The 17136-nt window shown below is 33.6% G+C and overlaps 1 protein-coding gene across 1 annotated transcript in view; it reads right to left on the bottom strand.

Moving 5' to 3' along the window:
• The window catches only part of KIAA1109 (KIAA1109 ortholog), a 203457-nt gene that overhangs the window by 143408 nt on the left and 42913 nt on the right, over nucleotides 1-17136 (bottom strand). Inside the window, 8 exon segments of the mRNA XM_027600626.2 lie at nucleotides 57-163; nucleotides 331-509; nucleotides 3084-3181; nucleotides 3443-3598; nucleotides 10341-10458; nucleotides 11766-11857; nucleotides 13956-14034; nucleotides 14449-14605. Coding sequence (XP_027456427.2) covers nucleotides 57-163; nucleotides 331-509; nucleotides 3084-3181; nucleotides 3443-3598; nucleotides 10341-10458; nucleotides 11766-11857; nucleotides 13956-14034; nucleotides 14449-14605 — 986 coding nt within the window.

Below are 17136 nucleotides of genomic sequence, written 5' to 3'. Positions count from 1 at the left end.
GATTATCAATCACAAAACCAGATGTCTCGAAGTACAAATTATATAAAAACACTTACATGATTGTTTTAGCTGCTCATCTGCTTTTTGTGGATAAATTGGATGCCATGTATAATCGATTGTAAGCATGACACTTGGGACAGTCCAGCATTCAACCCAACCAGCTCTTTGAAGAATAAAAAATAAAATTCTGGTCAGTTACTTAATTCATTTAATTGTATACAAACACCAATTACAAATAATCAACTTTTATCTTTATTCTTTGAAAGAATCAGAAGAATCTTCCCCATATATAAACACAAAATATTTAAATCACTAATTTTATATACTCACTTTTCTTGTGTAATATTCCGCCATTTTGGTTTAACTGTTTTCTGACCACTTTGACACTCAGCAGGAATACCAGTATCATGAGTAATTTTATTTGGGTGGCAATTCTTTACCAGCATAAATAATGAATATTTACTAGGGTGGCAATCTGGTAGAAATAAATGAAGATCAACATCTTCTCCCTAAAAAATAATTCATAATAACCCAAAGTAAAAAAACAGGAACATAAATATGTTAGGTTTCTATTTCCAGCCAAACTTATCTATAATAATCTTGAGAATTCAAAAGAAAATAAACAAATTTCAAAAGGCAGATTTTATAATCAACAGTCAGTTAAATAACTGGAATAAGATTTTACATAGACTAAAACTAAATTCTGATTAGAAAGTTAAGAAAAAAAATTAAGGAAATAAATAACAGAGTTTCCACAAAACAGTAAAAAGATTATCTTCTATGGGTATTCATGGGTATTTCACATGTAACTCAGTAAAAAAAAACAATTAAAAATCATCTCACTGAGGAACACCTACGTGGCTCAGTTGGTTAAGTGTTTACCTTCAGCTCAGGTCATGATCTCAGGGTTGTGAGATCGAGCCCTGTGTTAGGCTCCGTGCTCAGCAGAGTATGCTTGAGTTTCTCTCTCCCTCTGCTCCTCCTCCTCTCCCTCCGCTCATGCTCTCTCTCAAATAAATAAAATCTTTAATAAATAAATAAATAAATAGAAATCACTGATAATAAGTTCAGGTGGAATATATTCTGCATTTTACTAATTTTTTAAAAGATTTATCTGAGAGAAAGAGAAAGAAAGGGCACGGGGGTAGGAGCAGAGGGAGAGGGAGAGAGAAACTCAAGGAGACTCTGCTGAGCATGGAGCCCAATGCGGGGCTGGATCTCAAGACCCTCAGACCACAACCTGAGCCTAAACCAAGAGTCAAACACTAAGCTGACTACACCACTGAGGTGCCCCTACTAATTTTTTTGATTCTAGTAAGTCTTGGATTATCACCTGGTTTTTAAGAATTCTGAATTGATACATTTTCATTTGGCTTCACTTTTTTCCTTATAGGTCGGTGCCCTAATCTTGTTCCTCATGATGCTTAATTTTTTTTTAGATTGTATTATTACAATATGTAATTGTAATTACAATATATAATACAATACATATTACAACATGTAATATGTATTATAATATATAATTTTACATATTGTAAAATTTTACATATTTACATACAATATGAATTTTATTTTGTTTCAAGTTTTTATTTAAATTCCAGTTAGTTAACATACAGTGTAATATTAGTTTCAGGAGTAGCATTCAGTGATTAATCACTTACATGTAACACCCAGTGCTCATCACAAGTGCCCTTAACTTTAATACCCATCACACATTTAGACCATCCCCCTGTCCACCAACTTTCCAGCAACCCTCAGTTCTCTATAATTAGTCTACTTTATGGTTTGCATCTCTTTTATCCCGATGTTCATCTGTATTCTTAAATTCCACATATGAGTGAAATCATATGGTATTTGTCTTTCTCTGACTTATTTCACTTAGCATAATACACTCTAGCTCTATCCATTTTGTGGCAAATGGTAAGATTTCATTCTTTTTGATAGCTGAATAATATTCCATTGTGTATATAGACCACAACCTCTTTACCCATTTATCAGTCAATGGACATTTGGGCTCTTTGTAATTTGGTTATTGTTGATAATGCTATAAACATTGGGGTGCCGTGATGCCTGATTTCTCAACAGGCAGCATAGTAGAGTGGTTAAGAGAATGAAGGCCTAACCTATACCACTTGGGTTCAAATTCCAATTCAGCTACTCACCAATCACATAGGTTATATAAACTCAGCTTCTCAGTTTCCTATTTCATAAATGCAGATAACAACTACTTCAAGAAAACTGTTCTGAGAATGAAATGAGCTAATACACGTAAAGCACTTGGAATAGGGTATGGCACACAGAACACGTTTAATAGGTATTAGCAGCTCTTATTGTTGCTATTTTTTACCACCATAGCCTCCATCAATACTACAACTATATCTGATTGCTCATTCCCTAAAATTAGGTATTCCACAAAATTTTGAACTCATTAAAGCTGCCTTTCAGAGAAAAGGAAGAGAGGTATTTGTGGCTGTCCCTTGAATTCATGTTTACAATTAGTAATGAAATTAAGGAAAGTGCAAAATCTAGTTCATCCACTGTTAAACATTAGAGTTAGAAGGGGTTTTTCAAAAGAACATATAAGTTAGCCACAAAGGTTAGAAATGAGCTGGTTAAGAAAATAATCAACTCAGGGAATTTTCTTTTTATTGCCAAAACTCCTCAGGGGAAGTTGGGGAACTTAGGGGAATGACAGAACATTACTGTTAACTACAAAAAAAAAAAAAGCAGCATTTCTGTGACACTGAAGCACAGGAACAATGGTGGAGAGCTAAAATACTGCAGGATGGCAGTAGGACAGGCAGGGAAAAGTAGAGATAAGCTTTGGGGAAACACACTAATAAACCTGTGGAATAAAGAATGCACACAATTATGTGTACTCTTTTTTTTTTTAAGATTTTATTTATTTATTTGAGAGAGAGAGAGACAACGAGCAGGGGGGAAGAGGAGAGGGAGAGAAGAAGCAGGCTCCCTGCTGAGAAGGAGCCAGATGTGGGGCTCGATCCCAGAACCCTGAGATCGTGACCTGAGCCGAAGGCAGACGCTTAACCGACTGAGCCACCCAGGCACCCAATTATACGTACTCTTAAGGAGAACTTGGTGTTACACGTAGCTGGAACAAAGTCCGTAAAAGGCAAAGAGAAATCAATGTTTAATGTTTCCCCACAGGCTGCCAGATATACTACAAGAGGAAAAAAGAGAAAATTTATTTTTAACTTCAATAACACTTTAAATAAAAATTGCCTTAAATACATACCTAAGAAAATGAAAGATAATATGCTTAGTCCAGTAAAAACTCTAAAGTAGTTCTCTGAGAGTATTATAAGACAATGGAAAAAAGATCACATCTAGTATCTATTAAAACTACAAAGTCAACATCAATTTTCATTGTTATTTGTCTTAATGAACAGAATACTTAGCCTAATTTTTAAGAAATTCTTACCATTTTCCTGTTGTTTAGTGGAACAGTCAATCCAATTGTGTTGATTAGCAGCCCAAATCATTTCAAATTGATGAAACATGATTTTAAAATTCCATGTATATGGCACAAATGAAAAAATGTCCGGAGCACTATCACTAGACCAGTCTTGAATTAAATCTAAAATTATGGTAGTGGGAAACAGAAAGCAAAAATTAATTGAAATTCAGAAAACAAAATATAAATATTCTAACACCAGTCAAAAATGAATTTTTCTTTTGCAACTAAAAAGAACTTTTATACTGAAATAGTAAAAGAAGATTAAGATATAGGTAAGTGATTTAATAGCAAACCAGTATTTACCTACTAATCACAGTTCCAAATAGAAATTTTATGCATTTTATATACGTATTATTTTTTATACCTATTATTTTTTAAAGAAACTTTAGAAGATAAAAGAGAAAAAAATATCACCTGATAATCCACTTCCCAAATACCCAGCATGGTGGATAGGTTTCCTTCTAGTTTTTTTTTTCCTATGTAGACTTTCATACAATATAGATGCACATATTTTCTATACTGCTTTTTCTCATTGAACTCAAAATTTTTCCATGTTATTTCATATACCTTAACAAAAATTTTAATGACAGTTCATTAAAGAGATTTGCCAGGATTTATTTAACCATTTAGTAATCTTGGATATTAGATTCTTTCCAAATTTTTGTGTTATATATAATTTTATGGATATTTTCATGCAAGATATTTTACATATTCAGGATTACTTTGTCAGTATAGATTCCAGAAGTAGAATGTGGCTAGGTCAACGTTTATAAATTTTTTCAAAGCTATTATAAATTACAGAATTGCTTTCTGAGAATAGTGAAACCATTTATACTCCTGCCAGAAATATATGCTTGACTATTTCATTGTACCCTCCTCCTGCATTATACTTCTTTCTACCTTTCCCTCCCCCTGTTTCCCCCCCTCTTTCTCTTTCTCTCTGGGGGTAGTGAGAGGATGTAGCTTGGTAATTAATTGATCATTTAAAATTGTTATCTCATTTAACTGAATTTCCTAATTATAAGTACGGTTGAACGTATTTTTCATGTTGTTTTACTCATTAAACAAATACCTACAGAGTGTCTACTGTGTGCCAGACTCTGTTCTAGACTCAGAGAATATAATGGTGAACAGAAACTTGGCCCTGTTAGTATTTACAGTCAATAATCCCTGATTTCTGATTTGTTGTACTCTGATTTATATGGTTTTAAGTGTTGCTTTTTAAAACTATTCATTTATTTAGTCTGCTTATCCTCTGGTACCTTTTTTTTTTTTTTTTGAATCTTGAAAGGCAAAAACTCTTTATATAAAGATATCAGCACTAATCTAAAACAGTGGTTTTACTTTTTCTTCAGGCATTCACATCGCTTACGTGCCTATACTCCCAGCAATCATATCTTTCAGGACATGGTCTCCTCCTAAAGGTGGCAAGCTCATCTCTGTATATTCATAGTATATAACATTGTGCTATGCATATAAAATTAGAACTTTGTGTATATATGAGAGAGAGAAACGACTAGAAGCAGTATTATAGCACACTTTGACAGCAGACAGTCCTGGGCTTAAATTCTGACTTTGCCATTTTACTAGCAATGCAATCTTAAATGAATAACATAAACGCTATCAGTTCTCTTTTTTACAAAATGAGGACAACTTCATAGACTTATGGTGAGAACTGAAATTATATGTGTCAAGTTTTAGCACAGTAACTGTCACAGGGTAAGCACTCTATGTATGGAAGCACTTATTATTAAAGATATTCTAAAGAAAATAATAGGTAAAAATAATTATTTAAAGTAGTTTCTTTGGATTTTAAATGAGGTCTTTAAACTGAAAGATATTATATTCAATACGGAAATCAGAAGTCAAATTTACCTTACATAATATCATATGAACTCATTTAAAATTTAGCTGCAATGTACAAAAGCTTGTGCACATTAAAAATCCCTCTCTTAATAAAATGGCAATACATTTAATATCAAATGTCAAAAATTTGCATTAATATTAATGAGATGCAGTTTTATATCAATCAATTGAATATGGCAATTAACCTGTTCTATGAATAAAGGAAAACTCCACTTGACAATTTTACTTTAAATGTATTTTTATTTCACTGAACAAGCAATCACAGTGGTTCATCATATTGTATAGTATCTATGCTTACTTCTAAACTTTTACTTCCACATGCCACCCTACCTAATATGACTCCATCCCAACTTTCTAACTTTATTCTTTAGCACAATGGCTAGCAATTGAGAGATACCCAAAAGTCATCTCTGGAATTAACCAACTCTACCATAAAAATTTATCATTCATCAAGCTGATTTTCTCACTTTTCTTCCTCATCAACATTTTTAGTTCTGTACTTTTACTCAAACTATTCATCCTATCTAAAATAAGTATACTCTTTGGTATCCTCTCTGCTAAAGGAAAACTCCAACCATCTTTAACAACAACATGATACTACAGAGAGAGCACAGGGTCCATAGGTGAAAAAATGTTCTTAAATATCTCTTCCAGTTACTAGCCTCATTGAGTCTGACCAATTCATTGAATGTTTCCCTGCTTCAAGTCCTCTTGTTAACTCAGGCATAGCAGTAACAGCTATCTCTTTTCACAGTCATGAAGGTAATATAAATGAACATGGTTTGGAATGTTCTATGGTGACAAACTATGCACATAATCAGTTAATATCACTGAGTTCATTTACAAAGACCATTTTAGATGTTATGGTCTTTCCCTTACCTTCTCTGATTGCCTTCAGGTCACGGCCATTTCCTCTGTATTCATGTCTTAATATGCATTTGTTAGTTTCAGTTTATGCTAGCAATCAATATATACACTGTTTTGTATTGCTTCATTTGTTTAAGTCTAGTGTACATGCCAATATACTTGAGACTGATAAATAATACAAAACAAGAAATGCCCATAAAGCAACAAACCCATAAATTCTGTGGGCTGAGATCATGGTTTAAATTTGTTTTGAATCATTATTAATAAGAGACTTTCAACTTACATTGGTTACATTTATCTACTTCACACTTCTAGTTAAAAGATTGAGATATAATTGCTAGTAAAATAAACATAAATTCAAATAATCCACTAATCATCTCAGGAAACCAATGTAATTTTATAAAGTTATTAGCCAATTTCTATTTTAACAAGTCTTATAGTCTTTTCTTCCATATTTTATTTGAAATTTCAAGATATTCTGCAGTATAGTTTCCTTATCACCTTATATAGTATCTTTACTGATAAATATTTAAAAATATGGTAAAATATTCATACTAGCCTCAACAACTATATCTAATAAGTATTTCTCTTTAAACCAAAAGCTGCTCTCATTAGCAGATGATCTTATCAAATAATTGAAAAAAGGAAGCACTTTCTTGATGACTGCCTTACTCATTTAGACAAATTTTTAAAAGTTATTAATTTGTGATGAGCACTGGGTGTTGTATGGATGTGCTGAATCACTATATTGTATGCCTGAAACTAATATTACACTGTATGTTAACTAACTGGGATTTAAATAAAAACTTAAAAAAAATAATTAAGTTGGTAATCTAAATATTCATCTGGAAAAAACTCTTCTACAACTCACTATATAATTATATTGTTAGACAAATACCCTATAAAATGCCAGTCAATTGTACTGGAGCTTAGCAATATTGTTACCATTGTCTTCTCCCCCTTATCAGAGTAAATCTAAATCAATTTTGATACTAGCAGAAGAGACTTCACTTCTGCCTGTTTTACATCTTTTATTCCTGAGACTCTTTTTTATATTTATCATGAAGCTGTCTTTGCCCCACACTAAAATCTCTTAAGAACAACTTTTTGGGGCACCCGGGTGGCTCAGTCAGTTAAGCATCCGTCTGCCTTTGGCTCACATCATGATCCCAGGGTCCTGGGATTGAGCCCCGCATGGGGCTCCTTGCTCAGTGGGGAGTCTGCTTCTCCCTCTCCCTGCTGCTCCCCCTGCTTGTGTTCTCTCTCTCGCACGCTATCTCTTTCTCTCTGTGTCAAATAAATAAAATAAAATAAAATAACAACTTTATCTAATAATTGGCATAAGACTGGCTACTGGGGAATATTAGGCATATCCTCACACCAAATTAGATCATTTGTTTTCTGCAGAGTTCTGTCAATAGGGAAAGAGAAAACTGAGAACAGAACAAAACAATTCAAACACTATGACCCAGTATATTCATCCCCAGGCTAAGCATGTTACTAATAGTCATCCTTCTTAAAGAATAAATAAGTTTTTAAAGGATTCTAAAAAGCAATAGAAGACATATGAATAAAAGTTACAGCTGTAAAATCTGGGATATGAGAACTTAAGTTTTGTACCTATTTTCTTTAAATTTCTCCAAATAAATTTAGGGGGAAAAAAAAGTGAACTGCAATACACATAAGCTTAGAGATTAGAAATAAAGAAAATAATTTAGGGAAAACATGGTTGTAACTTGGGAAATGCGTTCAAATCCTATTTGAAAGTGACTAATACAATGCTCAGCCTAAATTAAAGTGTTACTGTAAAAATTTTAAATCTTGAGGAATTATCTACTCCAACTATTCTTAACACTGCTATAGTCTAAGAATGTGAGATGTCTGGAGTAAAAACAATGTGAAGGATTAAATGCTTGAAAATAGGAACCTATTTTAAAAGGTTAGCAAAGTTATAAAATACAAAACATTAACTGAGAGAGAAATGGCTACTGCCGAAGAAACTAAATATAACAGAATCTCGAGCCAGACGACTTGGGTTGGAACACTAGCTCGACAGACTTACTAGTTGTGTGACCCTGGACAAACTGCTTGACCACTCTGTAACTTACTTTCCTCATCTGTAAAACAAGGATAACAATAGTATCGATCTCAGGAATTATTATAAGGATTCAACAATTCAATATGTGCAAATTGCTTAGAACAGAGACAGACACATAATACACACTGTGAGTTTTAGTTATATATTTTTTAATAAATCTGAATTGAGCAGTACTTACTCAATGTTCAGCTTCACTGACAAAAGTTTAACTTGCCAGGGATTTTGTTACAACTTCTAGTACTGGGACCCTGACTCAAGCCTTGAGGAATTATATAACTCCAAGAACACAGAAGCTTTCTAGCTAGTCCCCACAATAAAGTTCCCAAACTAAAAAACAAATATAAAAAACTTACGAATGAACATATTGTAGTAATGGCATTATACAATGCCCAAACTCTAACAATAGCAAAATTAGGGCAGAAATTATCTCTATTTCACAGATAAGGAAACAGAAGGTAAAATAATTGGTTAATTTGGCCAACATCATATTGCTAGTAAGTAATGTGCAGGCAGGACTATCTATGAATACCTGACTATCACTATATCCCCAAATATCTAATAGCACTCAGCACAGATCAGATGCTTGTAAATGACTGGTGGATAAAGGGAAGGATGGAGGGCTGGCTGGCTGGCTGGATAAATGTAGCAATCAGTAAAGCTTAGGTGCTCTGGGGTAGCCACTGACCCTGGCAAATCAGACCAACTCTGTTTAGCTAAACTTTTTATGGGAAGGTTCTATATAAATACAACTTATTTTTATCTAGTAATATTTATGTTAGTCAGAGACCAAGACTACATGATCCTAAACCCAAGTAATATGAGTAGCTATTATAATATGCTTCAAGAAATAAACGAATTTTTTCCAACTAACAATAACATCAACTCAATATCCATGCCAATGGAAAGAAGTAGGAGCTCCAAATACAAAAGTAACATACCCTCGTGCACTGTTGGTGGGACTGTAAATTGGTACAGCCACTGTGGAAAACAGTATGGAGGTTCCTCAAAAACTTAAAATAGAAATACTACATGATCCAATAATTCCACTACTGGGTATTTACCCAAAGAAAATGAAAACACTAATTCAAAAAAAATGTATGCACCCCTATGTTTACTGCAGCATTATTTACAATAGCCAAGATATGGAAGCAAACTAAATGTCCACAATAGATGAATAAAGAAGATGTGATGTGTGCTGACACACGCGCACACACACACACACACACACACACACACACACACAGAGGAATATTAAGCAGCCATAAAAAAGAATAAAATTTTGCCATTTGTAACAACATTTCACTTACATGTGGAATCTAACAAACAAAATAAATAAGCAGAAAGAGACCCATAAATACAGAAAACAAACTGATGGTTGCCAGAGGGGAGGAGGGTAAAGAGATGAGAAAAATAGATGAATGGGAGTGGGAGGTACAGGCTTCCAGTTATGGACTGAGGAAGTCACTGGAATGAAAGGCATGGCATAGGAAACACAGTCAATGGTATTGTAGTAGCATTGTATGGTGACAGACAGTAGCTATACTTGTGGTGAGCATAGAGTTGTTAAATCACTAGTTGTATAACCAAAACTAATGTGACATGTTAACTACACTTCAGTAAAATAAAAAAATAACATACCTGACTATTTGAATATACTGTTTGTGGATTACAATAATTGAAACAAAATAATGAAACCATGCTGATGCCTAATTCAGGCAAAGAAAGAAATTGATTCATCCTCCCCAAATTATCCCCCACTAGGATGATAGAAAGTACCAGACTAAGATGAATTCTTTCATTTTTTTTGTAAGCCCAATTTTGGATTGATATTTTCCTAGTTTGCACTAAAAGAGAATACAAAATACCTATATTTAAATTTTCCCTTTTACATTCGTAGCCCGAAAAGAAGTGTAAAAAAAAGTATGAACTCTACCATCAAATCCCTATGTTGAATCTAAAAGCAAAACTTACTGAATGTAAACAAGTTCACTGTGATAAATCTCATTGTATTTACATTTATTAGAAAATTACCAGTAAAGAAGTTCTTCTGTGCAAAGATGAAATGGTAGGTGGCTTTATAAACCTCTAATTCACACTGCCAAGTCTGTGGCATGTTCCATATTCGGGGATAACTGGCATTGATGTGGAACTGCAAATGAAATGTTAAGTAAAAATGTTGGAGCTTAAAATGTGACACTGTGTGAAGAACATTAGAATTCACACACACACACACACACACACACACACACACACACACACACACACACACTAGTAGAGTAATTAAAACTTATTTTCCCACTGAGCTAAACAGAAGGTCCCTTTGAGATTTTAATATTACTGTGGCTAAAGGTCAGTATCTGTGGTTATATCCAGCTCCTTGAAATACTAAGTCATGAAAACTTTAAGAACAACAAAGCAGACTACAGTTTTGATACTGTACTCTAGCTAAACCAACAGAGTAACAATCAATGACCTTAATTCCTCTTTAAACCTAATCTGTTACGTGAGAGGCTCAGGGTTTGGCCACCAGTGCCTCCCAGGTTCCCTTTTGGCAAATACATGCTTTATCATGTATTTAAGTTGCCTTATCATGTATTCCATCTGCCAAAGTTTGGAGATTCTGCTAAAGGCAAGAGCTGCCTGACCAGGAATAGCATTATGGCACAGCACCATTTATCAGCAATAGCTCTGGAATTCATTAAAATGCTGAATACGCCAGTTTAATATACATTTGTAGTATTCAATATATTCTTGGTAATTACACATTTTTCCTCTTAATTTACATATATGTGTGTAAAAAATGCTTTTTTTAGACAATTAAGACCTAATGATACCATCTTATAAAAGAATCCTTTCTGAATATCAGCCATTCTACGTAGTGGCTTTTGTTATTATTGTTATTGTTGTCTTCCCTGATAAGGAATAATCTGCCTGATAATGAAATGAATCCCTAATCTGCAATTTTAATTATAAGCATTTCCATATTTTTTCTAATATGGAGTAATCTGCAGTATCAGTAAGATTTTCTTCTTTTAAGCTCATTCATCAAGTAAAAAACAAAATGACTTATTAAGCCATAAGAAGGAATCCAATGGGGACAGAAACATATAGTGAAAAATTATCTCATTTATAACATAGGAGTTAGTCTAGTCATAAAATAAAATTTAAAATTAATATTCTAACAACTTTTCACATTCTTAAAGACCAAAAACCATGCTAGCACTGCCTTATATTCACTTTGCCCATAACCATAAGCAGAGCAAGAGAGATGCCAGAGTCCACAGCCCTGGGTATCTACTCCTCTTCACAAAAATAAGGCCAAGAGCACCTGGTAGTTCTTGAATGAGAAGATTAACTATTTAATGACTTCCTGGTCATTAAAATTTTGTATTAAAAAATTAAAACCAAATTCAGATTTTACGTATGTATACATATCATCATATACTCTAGACTTACTGCTAACATTTCTGCTTCTAAAAGGGTCCGGTATTGCATGCTGGTGGTGGCATCAACATGTAAGAGCTGTCCTTTAATTGCAGGAGTATAACCTAGTAAGTGAAAACATAAAAATTAAGAACCTACAAAATATATGTGTGACTAAAAATTTTGTACTGGAAACAACTCCCATCACCACCCAAAGAAGGAATCCCTGAAAACTGGTCATCAGACACAATACAAATACATCCCAGTGATGGGGAGCTTGCTATCTAATAGGTGACCTTTCTCATTTTGGACAGCTCTAAAGGAATAAAGTTCCATCTTCATAGAATGTCCTCCTGATTTTGCTTTCCAGCGCAAAACTGTAAGCCTACCCTCTAAATGACAGTTTTCAATTATTAAAGATGGCTACTATGTCTCTTCTCCCACTGACTCAAGGGAAGTTGTTTTCCTCATTTTCAACTGTTCCTTATATAGTGATACTTTCTAAACAATGGCTATTCCTTATGTAATTAATGACAGCAAATAACATAGCTCCATTCTGAACAAAAGCAGAAAAGTACAGCGTATTTCACTTCTTTTCTTGAAGGGCTGCCCTTCTATGAACAATAATACTATGGTCATTAGTATATGGCTAGTTCAACATGTATCCTGCTCTGGGCATTTTTTTTTCAAAGACCTGAATCTTTGAAAAAAGTTTTAAATGTGTTTGAATTATATTTTGTTAATGTCTATGACTTAATCTACTTTTCCCCTCAGATAGTCATCTTAAAAGCCACCTAACCTTCCCAAGAACCTGACTGAGCTTTCCTTAGACCAGTAACTCACTCAGAGTTCCACAACCAGTGTGCTGTGGCACTGAGCATGAATTCATAATTAGTATGTTCCAGATATTGATTCCCTCAACCTCAGTGGCTCCCTTACCCCAGTGCACCAATAATTGTACAAAAGAAAGGTGTACAAATATTTCCTATGTGCAATATCAGTTTAAAAATGGTAAAAGCACTCCCTTAATTGAATCACTCCCAATTTTACACAATCCCCAACTGTCTTTTTCCTCCTGTTTTGTATCTGTAAGTAAGGCTACCCTAAAAGATGTTCTTTCCAGCTCACTACTCTGAACCACCCAGTCCTAGAGAATCTCAAGCATCTGCTTCAAGACTTAGTATGACCACTCTTTTACAACCAGCAAAGTTAAGGTTTAACTCTTCATCAAGAGCCTCAAAGTTACAGGGAAAAGATACACTATGCCATTCTCAGTCACTGTTTCACAACTAATTATCTAAGTAGGTAGACCCAACTGCTACCTTTTTATACAAGCTAATGAATGTAGTCAACCCGCTACCTGCTTTCTTATACCAGCAACAAAAAAAAGGTTGACAAAAACAAGTAAAGAGAGCCAAGAATGATATAAAAATTACTCTAATTATACTTAGCCATAGTAACACTGTTGCTTAGTGACTTAAAAATACAGGTACGTTGCTATTCTCTTAAGAAGTGAATAAAGCAGAATTTCATTTTAATTGTTCTCAATTACAAATATAATAAGAGGACAGGAAAAAGGAAAATGAAAAAGGCTATATAATATTTTGATAAATTTAACAAAATGTATTTAATCACATTATTGATTAACTTGTATCAGAGTCAAAATTTCAAATGCATAATGAATTTAGATCAGCTCAGGTGAAACTACAGCAGAGTATTATTTAATATTTTAAATATGAAATGTTCTGCTTTCTTAGTTATATTTTTCAAAGTACCAGGCTTATTCCCTGACAAAATCTATTAACACTATAACCTAAAACAAAGCCTATCAATCATACTATCACATACTGCCCATATACCATGTGCCAGGTACTGGGTTCAGCACCAAATTTACATCAGTTTAAAAAAAAAACACACAGCACGTGCTCTTACAGAGCAACAGACTAATAGGAAAAATACATTTTAAACAAATTATGCTCAGTCTTACAAAAAAGAAGTATAGGGTATAACAAAAGCATAAGACCTAACTTGATTTAAAAAATTTTCCCTTCTCTCCAGGTGTACAAAAAATTTCATTATGTAATTAATATGTACTGTTAATATAATAGAAAGCTGAAAAAAAAACCCATTATGTTAGTCTAAATAGGATAACAAGCTATTATTTATAGATTAATTATTCCCCTACTAATCATTTAAAATAGGAAAGTACTCATTGCAGCTTACCATTTTCTTCAACTGTCATTGGAATATTAATTTCTAAATATGAGCCAGCTCCTACATTTACATGCACAGCATTTGTTTCCTACCAAAAGAAAAAAATTAAACCATAAAAAATAATTATTTTCTCACTGTTTAGACATACTCCCATCTTTACTTTTCAGTTATTATCACAGACAAAATATAATCATCAATGATATGAAATGGGTATTAAAAGTTCCTAAGAACAAAAGTTCAAAGTTTTACTAAAAATGCACTAAAACAATTTGGCCAGATATAAAAAAGAAAATCAACCAGACTATAGAATTAAGGTTTATTATTAATTTTTCCTACTTTTGGTACTTAATGAAAGCAATATATATACAATTATTGTGGTGGGAGGGTGATAGGAGGCTCATAGAAATGAATCTAAGTATAGAACTAGTTACCAGAAAAATACTCTGGAAAATCATGTTTAAATTTTAAACACTACTGTCTACTATATTATTTCAATAATTACCCTGTTTTTGGTAAACAGCAAATCAATTGTAGCATCTGCAATAATATTCATTCGCAGTTCAAAAGCAAGGATCTGTCGTGGTCTCCCAGGCTGTGCAATTTCAGAAACTTTCAGAACTTGATAATCAGGTGGGAAGAAAAACTTCCATAAACAATCTCTATATAAGGAGGTATAAAGAATAACTTATTTAAACAAAATTACATTTATAAGGGAGCATAATCAGTATTCTAACTTTGTACTATCACTGTTATCTCATTTAACAATTGGACATGAAATAGAAAAAAAAATTAAGTCACAAAATAGCACCTACTCTAATTTCTTTTCAGTAAAATGAAAGACTCTTTTCTCCAATGTTTTATACTTCCAAAAATCAACAAACTTTGAGTATTTTTTTAGATTTATTTACTTATTTGAGAGAGTGTGCGCAGGCATGCGCAACACACACATGCACAAGAATGGGGAAGGGCAGAGGGAGAGAATCTTCACACAGACTCCCTCATTGAGCACAGAACCCAATGTGGGGCTCAATCTCACGATCCATGAGATCATGACCTGAGCTGAAACCAAAAGTCCAACACTTAACTGACTGAGCCACCCAGGCACCCCAACAAGCTTTGAGTATTTAATATACTGTTGTCAAATGAGATATAGGTAAGAACAAATTTACACTGTTGAGGCATACCGTGAGAAATTTAAGACTTTCTACAAGCATATCAAAAAGCAAAGAACTAAAGGAGGATGGTTTAATTAGAATCATTACACTATGGATGAGTTACTTAGCCTTTCTGAGGACACCTGACCTGCTTTCTCATCTGCAAAATAGGAGTAAGATAACTGGCCTCATAGACTAGATCTGAGGATTAAATGACAACATATATGGAAAAGACTTGGCAGTACATGATGCTAGATAAAGTGGCTATTATTTATTTTATTTTTATAATCATTTATTATCTTTTAGAGGGGGAGAGGGGCAAAGTGAGAGGGAAAGAGAGAATCTTAAGCAGGCTCCATGCCCAGCATGGAGCCTGATGCAGGGCTTGACCTCATAACCCTGAGATCATGCCCTGAGCTGAAATCAAAAGGCAGATGCTTAACCAACTGAGCCACCCAGGTGCCCCTTATAATCATTATTTTTAATCAGTAATCTATCAAAAAGAGTCTAAAGAGCAATAGATCTCTAAAAAGTAAAGAAGCTAAGGCTCTAATACATTTGCCTCCCCTCATCATTTCATAAAGATGAAAGAACCCAAGGAATTTCCATTTCAGAATCAAAATTAATGTAATGTTATTCATACATTCAGAGAAGGTGCCAGTTTATAGCTTTTAAACAGGAAGGGTTGAAAAAGTAACGGAAAATGCTACTTGGAATAAATAAGATAGGGAAAAATTATATGAACAGAACAAAAGTTGCAAACTGACCCATTATAGACTATAACTTGCCATCATTAAGTAAGTGTGTATGAAAGAAAAATAAAGTTCTGCAAATGTTTTGGTTACAACATACAAATACATGAAACTAAGACTATTAAAGACAAAGTCCAAGATGATCATTGAATGAAAATGGACTGTTTAGTAGGTAGCAGGATATAATGAAAAGAGCAGTGGACTTGAAAGGCTGGACTGAATGTTAGTTCTAGATGGCTATAGCATCATTATCTTGCCAAAATCACTGAACCTCTCTGCATCTCCATTTTCTCACAGGTATAATAAGTTTACCATACCTGCCCTATGTATCTCACTGGGTTATGAGAATCAAGTGTGAAAATATAAATAAAAGCACTTATGTGAAAGCAGTAACAGGCTAGACAATGTTGAAAATGTTTGTGTTATTGTAATTATTATCTATCTAAGGATAAAGTACAAATCTCATGAAGTTTGCATTTCAACTCTGACATGAAAATTCTCAGAAAGAAAATATCATTAAGGAAAAGCTGAGTATCTTAAAGATTCAGAAAAATCATGTAAAGGTGGTAGAATGAAATCAAAATCCATACGTTAACAAGTCATTCTATATCAGAGATCAAAATCTCTTCACAAAAGTGAATGAACTATCCAATAGCAAAACAGTTAAGATTTCTTCCTAAATTTCTTACATCTTAGTGGATGCTAAGAAAACTGAACTTACTAGTCATTTCCAGTTACAATCCATATTTGTATAGAAACTGAAAATGGGGAAGAAGAAAAGGAAATGGCTACAAAAGAGGAAATGCACTGTTTGTACATGTAAGTGAGGAGCAAAGTATTCTGAGTAAACTAAACCCACGTGAAAATAAGTTTTTCGGGGCACCTGGGTGGCTCAATTGGTTAAGTGTCTGTCTTTGGCTCAGGTCATGATCTCAGAGTCCTGGGATGGAGCCCTGCATCAGGCTCCCTGCTCAGTGAGAAGTCTGCTTCTCCTTCTCCTTCTCCCCAGCCCTCCCCCCACAACTTGTGGTCTCTCTCTCTCTCAAATAAACAAAATCTTAAAAAAAAAAAAGTTTTTCTTTTTTCTTTTCTTTCTTTTTTTCAAATAAACCTGAATGAATGGTTTTGTTAAGTCCAGGTTAAGAAAGATATTGCTGTTCTCTCCTGGTAGTGGCAGGATCTACTGAAAAGAGTTGATAAAACAAATTTTTCTTTTATGTTAACTTCACTGTCATTTCTCTATATAATACAAAGATCACCTCATAAGTGAAAATGGCTATATAT

Source organism: Zalophus californianus, chromosome 2 (assembly GCF_009762305.2).
Source record: "Zalophus californianus isolate mZalCal1 chromosome 2, mZalCal1.pri.v2, whole genome shotgun sequence".
In the NCBI taxonomy this organism is placed as follows: domain Eukaryota; kingdom Metazoa; phylum Chordata; class Mammalia; order Carnivora; family Otariidae; genus Zalophus; species Zalophus californianus.
The sequence above is the reverse complement of the archived record's forward strand: the minus strand, read 5'-3'. Positions and strand labels throughout refer to the sequence as shown.